The 14,321-nt window shown below is 37.6% G+C and overlaps 1 protein-coding gene across 4 annotated transcripts in view; it reads right to left on the bottom strand.

The window, feature by feature from the left end:
- The window catches only part of SMAD5 (SMAD family member 5), a 46,355-nt gene that overhangs the window by 21,652 nt on the left and 10,382 nt on the right, over positions 1-14,321 (bottom strand). For 3 of the 4 annotated variants that reach the window (XM_019740350.3, XM_074313548.2, XM_088798619.1), the window contains exon 2: positions 7,589-8,160. In XM_019740350.3, coding sequence (XP_019595909.1) covers positions 7,589-7,991 — 403 coding nt within the window. In that variant the 5' untranslated portion in view covers positions 7,992-8,160. Of the gene's footprint in view, positions 1-7,588; positions 8,161-13,980; positions 14,000-14,321 lie in introns of those variants that run through there. The other variant, XM_074313549.2, reaches the window with a different exon arrangement.

The following is a 14,321-nucleotide window of genomic DNA, read 5'->3' as shown; positions in this document are numbered from 1 at the left end:
AATGTAAGTTCACTTCCCAAAAATCTCTGACTCCGACATCATTCAGCAGCAACAAAATCAATCTGTTTTTAAGTTGGCTATGTCATACTTCCCCTCAGAAGCAGGACGTACCTGAGAAATCAGAGGCTCCTTAAGTCAGCATTTGTACTTTTTGTCTCTTTTCATTTTATTGAACTAGTGCTGTAATTATGTGGTTAACATCTGATTGTAACTGTTTTGTTCTACTGTGTATTACCAATTGCTGTTCCCTCACAGAATGATGGGACAGCTGCCACTGGAGACTACGGAGGACATTAGACAGTACGAATGTCTATGTTTAACTGGCTAGCAATCTGAAAGACTTAGTTAAATAACTACTTAGGAATTCAATCCAGTAAGGATTTTTTTTTTTTTAAGGCAGAGTTGAAATCACTGATGTCTCTCATATGTTACCTATATGCTTTTCAGTAATTATTTTATTTTCATCCAAAATAATACATGGATAATTTAAATAGATGCTACATGAGATTATAACAAAATAGCAACCTTTTTTCTCTTTTTCTTTTTTGCCAAGGTTGAGATATTTATTTAAATAATTTTTTATGTTTCAATTACAGTTGACATACATTATTAGTTTCAGTTGTACAACATAGTGATTAGATATTTATATAACTTACAAAGTGATCACCCCAATTAATCTAGTACCCATCTGACACCATAGTTATTATAATATTACTGACTATATTCCCTATGCTATACTTTACATCCCCATGACTATTTTGTAACTACCAATTTGTACTTACAATCCCTTCCTCTTTTTCACCCAAGCCACCAAACCCCTCCCATCTGGCAACCAACAAAATGTTTTCTGTATCCATGAGTATGTTTCGTTTTGTTTCTTAGAGTCTACAATATAAGTGAAATCATATGGCATTCATCTTTCTCTGTCTGACTTATTTCACTTAGCTTAATACTCTCTAGGTCCTTCCATGTTGTTGGAGATGGCAAGATTTCATTCTTTTTTATGGCTGAGTAATGTTCCATTGTATACATGTACAATTTCTTTACCCATCCATCCATTGATGGACACTTGGGTTGCCTCCGTATCTTGTCTACTGTAAATAATGCTTCAATGAACACAGGGGTGCATATGTCTTTTTGAATTAGTATACTGGGTTTCACCAGATAAACACCCAGAAGTGGAATTACTGGGTCCTTTTTTGTCTCTTGTTATAACCTTTCTTTCAAAGTCTATTTTGGTTAGTACAAGTACTGCTACACCCGCTTTTTTTGTTTTGTTTCCATTTTCATGAAATATCTCTTTCCATCCCTTTATTTTCACTCCATGCATGTCTTTCAATCTGAAGTGAGTCTCTTGTACGCAGCATATGTAAGGGTATGTTTTCTTAACCATTCAGCCACCCTATGTTTTTTAATTGGAGCATTTAATCCATTTACATTTAAAGTAATTTTTAATATGGGATGGCCAGTTATCTCAGTTGGTTAGAACGTGGTGCTAATAACACCAAGGTTGCCGGTTCAATCCACACATGGGCCACTGTGAGCTGCACTCTCCTTATATAAATAAATAAATAAATAAATAAATAAATAAATAAATAAATAAATAAAGTTTGATAGCTATGTAGTTTTGTTGCCACTTTATTATTCATTTTTTTACCTTTTTCTTCTTCTTAAAGAAGTGCGTTTAACATTTCTTGTAATTCTAATACTGGTTTGTTGGTGAACTCCTTTAGTTTTTTCTTGTCTGGGAATTTATCTATCCTTTGATTTTAAATGATAGCTTTGCTGGGTAATCTTGGTTGTAGGTCTTCGCTTTTCATCACATTGAATATTTTGAGCCAATGCCTTCTGGCTTGCAAAGTTTCTGTTGAAATCAGCTGACAGACTTCTGGGAGTTCCCTTGTAGGTAACTAACTGCTTTTCTCTTGCCTCTTTTAAGATTCTCTTTGTCTTTAACCTTTGGCATTTTAATTATGATGTGTCTTGGTGTGGGCCTCTTTGGGTTCATTTTGTTTGGGGCTCTCTGTGCTTACTGGGCTTATATGTCTATTTCCTTCACCACGTCAGGGAAGTTTACCATCATTATTTCTTCAAATAAGTTTTCAATTTCTTGCTCTCTCTCTATGATGCAAATGTTGGTACACTTGATGTTGTCCCACAGGCCCCTTAAACTCGCCTCATAATTTGGTTTCTTTTTTTCTTTCTGCTATTCTGATTGGGTGCTTTCTGCTGCTTTATCTTCCAAATTGCTGATTTGATCTTTTGCTTCATCTAATTTACTGTTGATTCCCTCCAATGTTTTCTTTAAGTCAGTTATTGTAGTCTTTATTTCTGACTGGTTCTTTTCCATGTTTTCTATCTCCATTTTTATCTTTCCCGTCTCTTTGTCGAAGTTCTTTCTGAGATTGCTGAGCACATTATAACCGATGTTTGGAACGCTAAGTCTGGTAGATTGCTCGCCTTCATTCTGTTTAGTTCTTTTTCTGGAGTTTTATTCTGTTCTTTCATTTGGGACATGTTTCTTTGTCTCCCCATTTTGGCTGCCTCCCTGTGTTTGTTTCTATGTATTAGGGAGGGCTGCTATGTCTTCCAGTCTTGGTGGAGTGGCCTTATGTAGCACGTGTGCTGTGGGTCCCAGTGGTGCGATCTCCCTGGTTACCTGAGCCGGTGTTCGAGATGTTTCTCTTGTGTGGATTGTGTGTGCCCTCATGTTGTAGCTGAGCTTTGGCTGCTGTTTGCACATCAATGGGGGGGACTGACCCTCAGGCTGACCGTTGTGAGGACTGGCTGTGACTACGTTGGAGAAGCTGTGGTGCAAGGGCTGACCCTACAGAACAGGATTCACTTTAGCAGGGTTCTGGTGCCTGCCCAGTCTGCCCTCTGGGTGTGGGAGGTGGTTTGTTGGTGCTCTGGTGTTGTCTGAAACTGATCACTGCGTGTGTTGGTTCTGGAGTCTCTTGGGAGGGTTTCTGGTGTAGGCCAAGGTCAGCTGCTGCCTGTGTCCCGCCTGGCCACTTGGTATGAGCTACAAAGTGATCTGCAGATGGTTCCCACTTGTGCTGGGCTCAGAGGTGCCTGGGAGAGGCTAAGCTGCGAACTGAGGCCCCTCTGCTGCTAGTGCCAGGCTTGGGGCTGCTCAGCAAGAGATACAGGCACGCTGAGGTCAGATGCTGCTTGTGTGGGGTTTGTGAATCTTTGAGAGATTTTATGGAAAGTCTTCAGCATGAGCCACGACAGGCCATTTGTATGGAAAAGCCACTGGAAGCAGCTGGAAGCAGTGGGGGTGGGCCCAACAATAAAAACTTTTAAGCCTCATTCCTTACTGCTTCCAGAGACAACAAATTTAAACTATTAGCCATTTCTTCTAATACTCTGTGCATGGCTAAATAATGTTATATTGCCATTACTGATTTGCCAAGACATTATTTGTAGACTTATTGTTATGGTAAATGAAGTACTTTTCTTATATCATTCTATCCTACTCCCTTGCCCCTTCCACACAATCAAGTTACATTAAAAATTTTTGGTTAAATCAATATCCAGTGTTTATATTATATATGAATATTATTATTGTTGAGCTAAGTATGTACTATGATTGTTTTTTCTTTAACAGTGCTTTTATTACCATTAATTATTGCCTGTTCCTTCATTTACTCAATCTTAAGTATTTACCACTAATATTTCCAGAAGTCCAACAGAACTGTCAAATTCCTAGCAATACTATTTTCCAGATGCCATCAGTAAACAAATTCATTGACTCCATTTTCCCCCTAGATCCTCTATATTTTTGCTAAAATCTAGACTGGTTGCTACATAAGTTCCCTACAAATCTGAAGTCCTTGGTCTTCCCTTCTCTTCTCTCCTATAGGATCTCATTTCCTGGACCTTATCCTCGATTAGCTTTCAAAGAAAGAGTATAAGGAAGAGAAATTTTGGGTCCTTACATATATGATAAGATCTTGCTTTTTGTTTATCTGCAGGCAGATTCCACAATAAACAACTTTTCCTCTCTGAATTTTGGGGACAATGCTTCATTTTCTTCTAAAATCCAGAATTGCATTGAGAAACACAATATTCCATTTCCAGTCCTTTGTATGTGTCCTGTCTTTTCTCTCTGGGAGCTTTCAGAATATTCATTTTATCTGTGATGTACTAAAATTTCATGTGTGGGTCTTTTTTTATCCCTTGTTCTGGTTACTCAGTCACTGGGCCTTTTCAATTTTCAGCTCTGGAAATTGTTCTAGTAGTATTTCTTTGGTAATTTTTTTTCTGCTATATTCCCCTATACTCTATTTCTAGGATTATTATATTAGAATGATATTTAACTTGAAATTTAATCTCAGCCAGTTAATGTTTTAATATAAGCACTTTTCATGCATTAACTCATCAAATCCTTATTAAAAAACTATGAGGCAGGCATTATTATTCCCATATTACAGATGAGGAAACTGAGTCACAGAATGATTAAGCAACTTGCCTGTGGTCACACTGGTAAAATCAGGATTCAAACCCAGAAAGTCTGGTTCTAGAACCCATTGTTAACCACTAAACAATACTGCCTGTGATATTAAACATTGGACCACCTGGGTTGGCCCTCCATTTTCCTTTTCTTTATCACTTTCCAACTATCTTCTATATTTTTAATTTTTTTTTTTGTAATACTTTCTGGCTCTACTATACATTAACAATGTGATCTTGTATAAGTTATACTTCCCTTTTAAGTCTTGGTTTCCTTATCTGTAAACTTATAGGATTTTAAATGTTAGCACCATTTTCTAACCCTATGAAGGAAATAATCTCATAGTGTTAGAAAAGTGCTCAACAAACGTTCATTACTATTAATATTACTGTTACTACTACGTTACCAACACCAGTACTATAAAATGATTCATCCTGTATCACAGATGCTTGACAACTTGCTTAGGCATACCAGAGCTACGCCCCAGTCTTTTCTATAGAACGAAGCATAGCTGAGAAAAATGGGTTACAAAAAATAAGACATTTCTATTGGCAGATTACAACTCACACCATGGCTATGGGGGAATACACTAAATTCCTAGACTTTCTTTTCAGCAACTCCTAGTAAATATCAAGCTTGAGAATTTTTGAGACTACACTGCTCTATTAAATCCTCACATCTTCTTTTCCTTATCAATTCCTTCAGGCTACATTGCTTCCTTACATTCAATAAGAAATTGAGAATCACTTCAAATACCAATTGGCAGCTCTAAAGCCTTTAAAGTAAACTTTCCCTGACAGTACCATCACTGCGATTCTTTTTGCTGGGCTCCACATCCAATGTTATTTTCATAGCCTTTTCACCGTACTGGGTTTATGGTAGCTCCACACGAAATCCAGCATGGCACAGACTCTAAGGTGGCCACCATGATTCCCACTTCTGGGTATTCATCCTTGAGAATTCCCCTCCCTTTGAGTGTATTATCTGTGTCTTGCTTCTACCCAATGGACTATGGCAAAGGTGACAGGATATATGTGATGACATTCCATAAGAATATAATGCCTTCTCTCCTACTAGCTTTGAAGAAGTAAGCTGCCATGAATGTGAAGGTCATTTGGCAAGTAAATAAAGGCAGCCTCCAACTGACAATTAGCAAGAGTCCAACAGCCTGCAAGGAACTGAATCCTGTCAACAATCATGAGCTGGGAAGCAGATCCCTCCCCAAGTGAGCCTCAGATGAGACCTAAGCCCTGACCAACACTTTCATTACAGCCTTACAAAGGACCCAATAAGCTGTGTCTGGATTCCTGACCCACAGAAACTACGAGATAATAAATGTGTGTTAAGCCACTTAGCTTGTGATAATTTGTTATGCAGCAATAGATAACTAATGCACCCAGATAGTATCTCAGCTTATACAATTCATTCATTACAAAATAATGTTTAATGAGCACCACCTGCCACGTATCAGGCACTTAGGGGATACAGTACAGAATGAAACAGAGGAAGTCCTGCTCACATCAGTCAATAACATAAATATCTAACAGTGTCAAGTAATGATGGGGGTATTTGAGCATGGACTGAACGGAGAAAATGTGCCTTTCATGAAAAGACCATGGGGATGAGCACTCTAAGTAGAGAAAATAGCAAGAAACAAACCTAGACGCTGGAATATGGCAATTCCAAGGAACAGAGGAAACTTGGTAAGTCACGTAGGGTTGTATAGAAATCTGTTCTAAGTGTGACAGAAAGACTTTAAAGTGTTTTGAGCAGGGACTGACATGATTTGATATACATTTTCTAAGTATCACTCTGGCTGCTGTGTAGAAAACAGAATGAGCTAGAGTGAGAGAAGAGGCAGAGAGACCAACCAGAAGAATACTGGAGGTGAAAGATGACGATGTTCTATACGAGGAGTGGTGTTAGAGATGGTACGAGATGGTATTGTCAAGATATATTCTGAAGGCACAGCAAACAGCATTTGCTCGTAGCTCATACAGGACTTGAGAGAGAGAGAAATAAAGATGACTTCTAGGTCGCAATTAATGAATGTGGGAGCCATTTACTTCGATAGGAAAACCTGGAGGGAAAAAAATGACCTGGTAGGAAAAAATCTAAAGTTCTATTTGGATATGTTAAATCTGGTATGTGTAGTAGATATTCAAGCAGAGATATCAAGTAGTCAACTGGATATAGAAGTCTAAATCTCAAAGGAAAAGCGAGTCTGGAGTTCAAAATGTGAGCATGAGCTTACAGATGGTTTTAAGACATGTGACAGCATGAGAGCGTGTAAAGGAAAAATATAGATGGAGAGATTGTCCAGGGTCTGATTCCTGTGAAAACAGGAAAATAAGCCAACAAAGAGGCTAAGCAAAAACAGCAAGTGAGGTAGGAGAACCAGGAGAGTAGTGTCTCAGAAGCCAATAAAGAAAAATTCTGAGTGGGAGGGAAGGAGAACAACTGTATCAAATGATGCTGGGAGGGCAAGTAAGGTGAGGACTGAGAATGACCCCTCTACCTGTAAGAAGGTAGTCACTAGTGATGGTGAAAAGTCAAATGGTGGAGGAAAGGAAGACTAATAGGAGGGGTGTCAAGAAAGAAGGGAAGGAAAGTAATGTGAAGACGATAAAAATGGAGATTCCTAGAAAAGAACTAGAGGAAACAGGGCAGAAGATTGGGGGCATGGAGGTATAAATGAGATCAAGACAGAAATTCTTTCTTAACTTTCATTTGAGAAATTCGTAGTATTATGACACGCTTGCAGGCTGTCAGAAATAGTCTAATAGAGAGGGGAAATATAATGCTGAGGAAAGGGGTGATAACTGTGGAACAAAGTTCTTGAAGAGACAAAAAGGAGTGGGCGTGGAGCTCAGGTCGTAGGTACAACAGACAGGTTACCCACAGGACTGGCAGACTGTACATCTCACTTGGGTGAATCAGAATTAGCCACTTGGGAGCTGTAGCATCTACATATAAAAAGCTAAATTCAAAATCCAGTATTCCTTCCAAAACTAAAGTCTTTAAGAAGGAAACACGAGGCTAATATAACCCTTTAACTGCTAAAGCCAGTTAAATGCAAATCAGGAAGAGAGACGTTTTTCTGATTCTTCTCAAGGGAGTAAAACCTACCTGGACTCTCCACTCTCTTATAGTGGTATGGGTTGATACAAACTTCTTTTTGCTTAGATCCAAAAGGAAATTCACAAATATCCAATGGTTTTAGCTCATGATGACTCTGCAAATCAGGCCAGCGCCAAACACGACAATATATAACGTGGGGTAAGCCTTTTCTGTGAGAAACCTGCAGGCGTCCATCTAAAGATCTGGGAATAGTGACACATTTGCTCGGCTGTCCCGGACTGCTCAAGGCTTTCTCCAGTTCCTCCATGGCACCCTTTTTCTTTTTCAGCTTTTTCACCAAAGCATCGACTGCCTTTTCTGCCCATTTCTCCTCTTCATCCCCTTGCTTCCAGCCCAATAATCGCTTTACTGCTGGACTAGTAAAAGAAAACAAGCTGGCCATTGACGTCATTTGATATAAATCTTCAGAGACCTTCCTGCAACTCAAAGTCAGTGGCTACTGAAAGAACAGATCACAGGTGAAAAGTCATATACACGTCCTAAGCAGACGCTCCAATTAAAAAGGGAGGAGTGACATTTATCTTCATAAGTGCCATAAGCTTCTTTCATTGGTTCAAGTCCTGAAAGAGAAAGGGGGAAAAGGATAAGATACCTCATTTAAATGAATGCAATTAACATACACTTAAATCAATATAATTGAAAATTATGTTATTTTTAAATAAGAGCAGAAAATCATTACAAAGTAAAACAAAACCTAAGTCTAGAAAGAAAAATTGTCTCTAAAGTCCTATGACCACTCAATTCCTTGTTCAGATGAACAAATAACTCAGTGGCAATGCCAAATGCTAACAGGAAGCCCCCAAATAGCCTTCTAAAGATTGTGAAATATTTTCTTCTTCATTGAAACCCATGTTACATGCTATGTCTGTTCATGCTAATTCTAAACATATGTCCTGATCTGAACAAAAGTCTTAGAACTCTAGCTCTTCCCTAAGGCCATTATTCTTTTTAAAATGTTTCACAGACTTACAAGGTTTGGGCAAAAGCCATGGTCTTATTCAAGTCACATTAGATGCAAATTTTATTAAACGTGGTCATAAGATAAAATGTACCAAACCCTCAAATAAATCATAACACACATTAAGGGCCAGAAAAATGGGATGTATCTATTTTTAAAACTAAGAATGCTGACTAGATTTAAAGAGAGTAAATTCAAAGTTTAACCCAAAAAGACAGTTTATAACTTTATAATTCTATTGCCTTCTGGGATATTTTAAGCATGTTAAGTTAACAAACCTGCTCCAGGCAAACCACGACTCTGCACGTCAAGAAGCTCCTGGAGCCCACAAGAGGAAACGATGTGCAGCGGCGCTGCACTGATAAGAGGGGTGCAATCCCCTGTGGTGACTACACAGCCAGCTATAGACAATGAGCAGCTAGTGAAGTAGCAGGAGTCATGTTTGGACACAGGATGTCAGTAATAAAAGATGCTTCCTTTCTTGTGCCTAAAATTGCCAAATAATGCTGCAGCTCTGCCTTTGACAAATTCTGACATGAGGACTATTCTGGATTGGGGTACCTCTTCCCAGAAAAGAATACATGGGGCTCAGTTAAAAGCCAGGTATAAACATAAAGTAAAATAAGACTGAATTAAACTCAACAAATAATTACTGATTGCTTTTTATGTGCCACGTACTATAAACAGTCATGATGGTGCTTAAAAAAATAAAATTAAAAAGGTCATACCAAATAGGTTTCATCTTAAGAGCCAACTGATTCATTCATTCAACATATACTTACTGACAGCCTACTAAGTGCCAGGCACTGTTCGAGGTACTGAGCAACCTGTAGTGAGTATCTAGACTGTATGCTGGAACCATGGGAAAGGGTGCAGGAAAGGGAAAGCATACTCCTTATGTATGGATGGACATGTCCAAACCTCCACAGGATCATTTTTTGCCAGTAGGCAAAACTGGCTACATTAAATTACAGATAAATAACAAGAGGATGAAAGCACATTTTTCGTTAATAGGTCACAGACTATAAAGTGTCATGTGCTAAACAAACTGTAAGAAGGGCTGACCTCAGTTGTAGCTACATCAAGGACAGGATAAAAGCCATTTGGGTCAGAAAGTAAAGGCATAGTTTGCTTGCCTGAGACAAAAAGGGAAATTTCAAAGACAAAGGGATATAAACAAAAAAATATCCTAGGAAAGAGGGGAGATAGGCCTGGCTGACTGAGATCTTATTCAGTACTACTGGAATATAATGGAAGCTAGACAGGGTAGCACATGTGCGAAGGAGAGAGCGTGCAGGAGCGAAGGAGAGATACCTAGAGGAAGGGGAGACAAAAGGAAAGGAGCTTAAAGACCCGATACTAGATTAGTAGTTTACCACTAAAAAGTGCTTAATAAATGCTAACTACTAATCTCATATCATCATCATCATCATCAAATACTAACCATATTATGTACTAAAGAGAAAAAAAGGAAAAGTTACTAGTGTATGTAAACACAAAACAAAGGCTACATACTAAATTCCTCACTGCAGTTACCTCTGGGAAGAGGCATGGAGTGGGGCAGAGGCAACAGAGAAGGGTCCTGATTTGCTCTACAGACTTCTATATTGTTTTAACCTTTTGGCAAAGGGAATCTACTAATGCATTACTTGCTTAATGTTAAAATAAAACTAGGAGATAATCTAAAACAAATTTTGATTAATAGAATGGAGTTAAGAGTGCTGGAAGAAAAAGCAGGCGAAACTAATGCATGCTATTAAAAATTAGGATGGTGGTTATTCTTTGAAGGGAACGGTTAAGGGTATTAACTAGAGGGGAACCTGAAGGTTTCTGCCATCCTGGTAAAGTTCTGCTTCTCCCTCTGGGTGATTAAATGGGAGTGTTCAATTTGTGAAAATTTGGCTGGCTGGATAGTTAAGATGTAAACACTTTTCTGTATGATTTAAAATTATTTTCTTGATGTATAAAAAGTGTACAGTGGTCAGTTTCCTTTCCATTTTTCTCCCCATCACCAGTTTCCCTTCTCACGAGTAATCCCTTTATTTTCTTTTATGGCCTTCCAGAGAATTTTTACACAAATACAAGCAAATACAAATACATATATGTGTGTATACACACACACAAACACACACACACACATACACACACACACACACAATCTTTTTTTTTTTTTTTTACATAAATAGTGGTATACTAAAAAGAAAAAAGTCAGGTACAGAGAAACGCACAAACAACGTATCTTCAAGGTCCTTCCATATCAATATAGAAAGAGCGTCCATACTCTTTTCTACTGCACAGAATTCCACTGTAAAAGTAATCTTAAAAGTATATCAAACCAAGTCATTCCTCAGCCAGTGGCTTCCTATTGCACTCAATATCCAAATTCCCTAACACTGCTTTACAGGACCTACACGTTCTGGCCTTTGGCTTCTCCTCCAAACTCACTTCTTACCATTCCCCTAACTTTGCACTTCACTACACTTGACTTCTTTCCATTTCTCAAGGGCTCCAAGGTCACTTCTACTTCAAGGCCTTTGCATTTATGTTCCCGGCCCTGGCATTCTCTTCTCCCAAATCTTAACCTGACTTACTTTCTCAATTAATTCAGCTGCTCAAATGTCACTTCCTGAAAAAGAACCTTCCCTTCCCTGAACTGTTTATTTAAAATAGCATACATCCCATTCCTACATCATTTGCTATGCCCTGATCCTGCTCAGTTTTCTTTCATGGCATTTACCCTAACGTGATATTACCTTATAAATTTTATTTACTTATTACATGTCTCCCCCACTGACATGTTAGTAGGCAGGTAGCCTCATCTTCCTTATTCACCACAGTATCCCCTTGGACCTAGAACAGGGCCTAGTTATTAAATGAGTAGCTGAATAGTGAATTTTTTAAAAAGCGACTTGCAAAAATACACATACCTTTATAAAAACTGTATAAAATTTAAACAAAAAATGTTATTTATGCAGATACACATATATGGTAAGATAAAATTATGCACAGAAATGAAACATGCCAACCTCAGGATGCTGAATACTGACTGGGTTGGTAGTAGTGAAAGAAGGACATAGAATGGAAAGGATTTAGCTATGTTTCTTTTAAAACTAGATCTGAAGAAAATTTGGGAAGTCATCAGATGTTATTTTCTCTAGTTTTATGTGTGTGTAAATACTACATAACAAAAAATTCACTACTTTTAATTTTTAAAAATCAGTATAATGAAAACAGAAGAGGATCCGACTCTGTCCTTTAAGGTATCCAACCATGACCAGGTATCACTCTAAGCCTATTAACTTTTCTGGAAAGTAGGGATAATGGGTCCTAAGTCACTGAAATGCTGAAGTAATAAAAAGGTGTGTGTGTGTATACATGAGAAATAATTAGCACACAAACATAACAGATGCTTTATAAACTGAAAAGTGCTACTCGAACATGAATTATGGTCCTTAGTATTCAGAGGAAAAAGAGTCAAGACTTCAAAGGCTGGTTGGATCTAGGTCCAATCTACAGCACACTATCACTGCATCACCACGCACCCTTTCTGATCCAGCTCAAGGGCCTGCATCTCTGCCCATCTGTGCCTTCCAAGAGAAATCTCAGTCACCTTTAATGATGAGCTCAAATCCATCCCCTTTTGTAAAGAATTCCTTAATGACCCCACCCTAAAGAGGCTATGGTCATTGAATATTTATTATAATTAATCACTAATATAAGGTGTTGATAAAAAACCTATCTTAACTTCCCAAACGGAGCACAAAATCCTCAGAGGAAGCAGTCTTTAGCACCTGGCACTTACCATGTACGTACCATATACTAAGGGTGGATATACTGAATGGTCATTGATTTTTCTATCAACTATACCTTGAAATTAAAGATAATTTCACATTTTAACCCCAGGTGAGTAAGATAATTATAATTCCATTAACAGAATTAAGGACACTGAGAAAGTGGCTTAGTAGGGGAGAAGGTTAGCTCTACTGGAAAAGGGTAATGACTAGATATATAAGTTCAGCAAGGAAAAGATGAGAAACAAACTTAAGATTTTTGCAAAGAACTGAAAAAATAGGTTTTCAACAGAATGAAAAGAGCAGCAAGTACACACCTGAATATTAAGAACATTCACTGGTAGGAAAAAGGAGAGTTACCGATAAAGTATTGCTAAAACGAAGAGCTTAGAACTGAATGCAATGGTATTGTAGAAGATTAAACACAAGGGGGAGAGTTTAAAGAGAATGTGAACAAAGAAAAGGCCAATGACACTGGCGAATGGAGATGTTTATTAGTTAAGATTTCAAGAGACTGGCTTTATAAAGAATAAAGAGTGACATATTCCAAAATCTAAGACTCAATATTCGTGTTTTCTTAAAAATAACACTTGGAAAGGAGCAGGGACAAACCTTACACTCAACTCTTTAAATATGGTATGATTAAATTTTCAAACATATTTAATGAAATTCTTTCTAAAAATGTTGTGTAACTTTCCAAACTACGGAAGTGATATGTGCAAAGTAATCCAAGTACTCATTATCTAAGTCTCAACTTAAAAAAGGGAACAAAACGCGTCACAAAAATTCACTAGTGAATAAGCAAAAGACCAGCAGCACTATAAGTTATCAAAGAAATTTTTAAAAAGGGAAAGAGTAAAATATCACTCTCTATCTACCAGAATAGCTAAACTTAAAGAATAAAAAGAATAAGTGTTCATGACAATATAGAACAACTGGAACTCTTATATATTGCTAGTAGGAATATAAATTAACCCAACCACTTTGGAAAATTGTTTGACAATATCCACTAATGCCAAACGTAAGTTCTTATGACCAAGCAATTCCATTCCTAAAAAACATGGATGAAGCTCATAGATATAATACTCAAGAAGTCAGATTCAAAAGATGACACATTATATCATTCTACCTATATGACATTTAAAAACAGGCAAAACTAACTTATGGCATCAGAGGCAAGAATGTTACTAAGAGAGAATGAGAGACGCTTCTGGGGATTTAGAAATTTTCTATATCTTGATTTGGGTGATAACATAGATGTACACATATGTAAAAGTTCATTCAGCTATGCACATAAGATTTGTACACTTTACTACAACATATACTTCAATATAAAAAATCTTTTAAAATAAATTAGCTAGTGAACTGATCACCTATACATTTAGTTCCCATTCACTAGCATTTCCCTCATCATAATGGTTTATAAGCTACAAGTGAAACTGCAAATTTGTAAAAACTGTTAAGATTTCACAGTTAAATGATGGCAACATTGAAATGATGGCAAACAATGTAGGGTCTGGGATTTAATTTTACCCGATTGCTCTACAGGCAAATAAGTTAGTTACTGTTTCACAGATACTGACAAAGGACATGAGACTCCTGGGTCAGAGACAAAGGACTTCATTACTCACAGCACAGCAAGCAGCCTAAGCATCAGATGTGCGGTTCCTTTTGCCTCCAAGACCCATGGGAGTGATGCAATGTGGCACGCCCAGATGGATGGCACTCCTGCAGTGGGTCAGCACTGGTGAGGAACGCTGAGCTTCCGGAATTTACCATTTGTAGTAATCAATAAGTAAGGTTATTGTTTGTGAAGAAAAAAAATAACTTGACTGTCAAAGGATTAACAGAGGTCCTTGGGAAAGTCAGTATGTATTTTTCACGGATATTTTCGGGGGAAAAAATTAAAATCCTCTTAATGTTAGTACCACAAATGTCAAACATGAAGGATGCTATATCATGCTACTAAATT

The sequence above is a fragment of the Rhinolophus sinicus genome, chromosome 5, assembly GCF_057876585.1.
Source record: "Rhinolophus sinicus isolate RSI-liver-muscle chromosome 5, RSI-T2T, whole genome shotgun sequence".
Lineage (NCBI taxonomy): Eukaryota > Metazoa > Chordata > Mammalia > Chiroptera > Rhinolophidae > Rhinolophus > Rhinolophus sinicus.
Note: the sequence above shows the minus strand (reverse complement) of the source record. Positions and strands in the feature narration are given on the sequence as shown.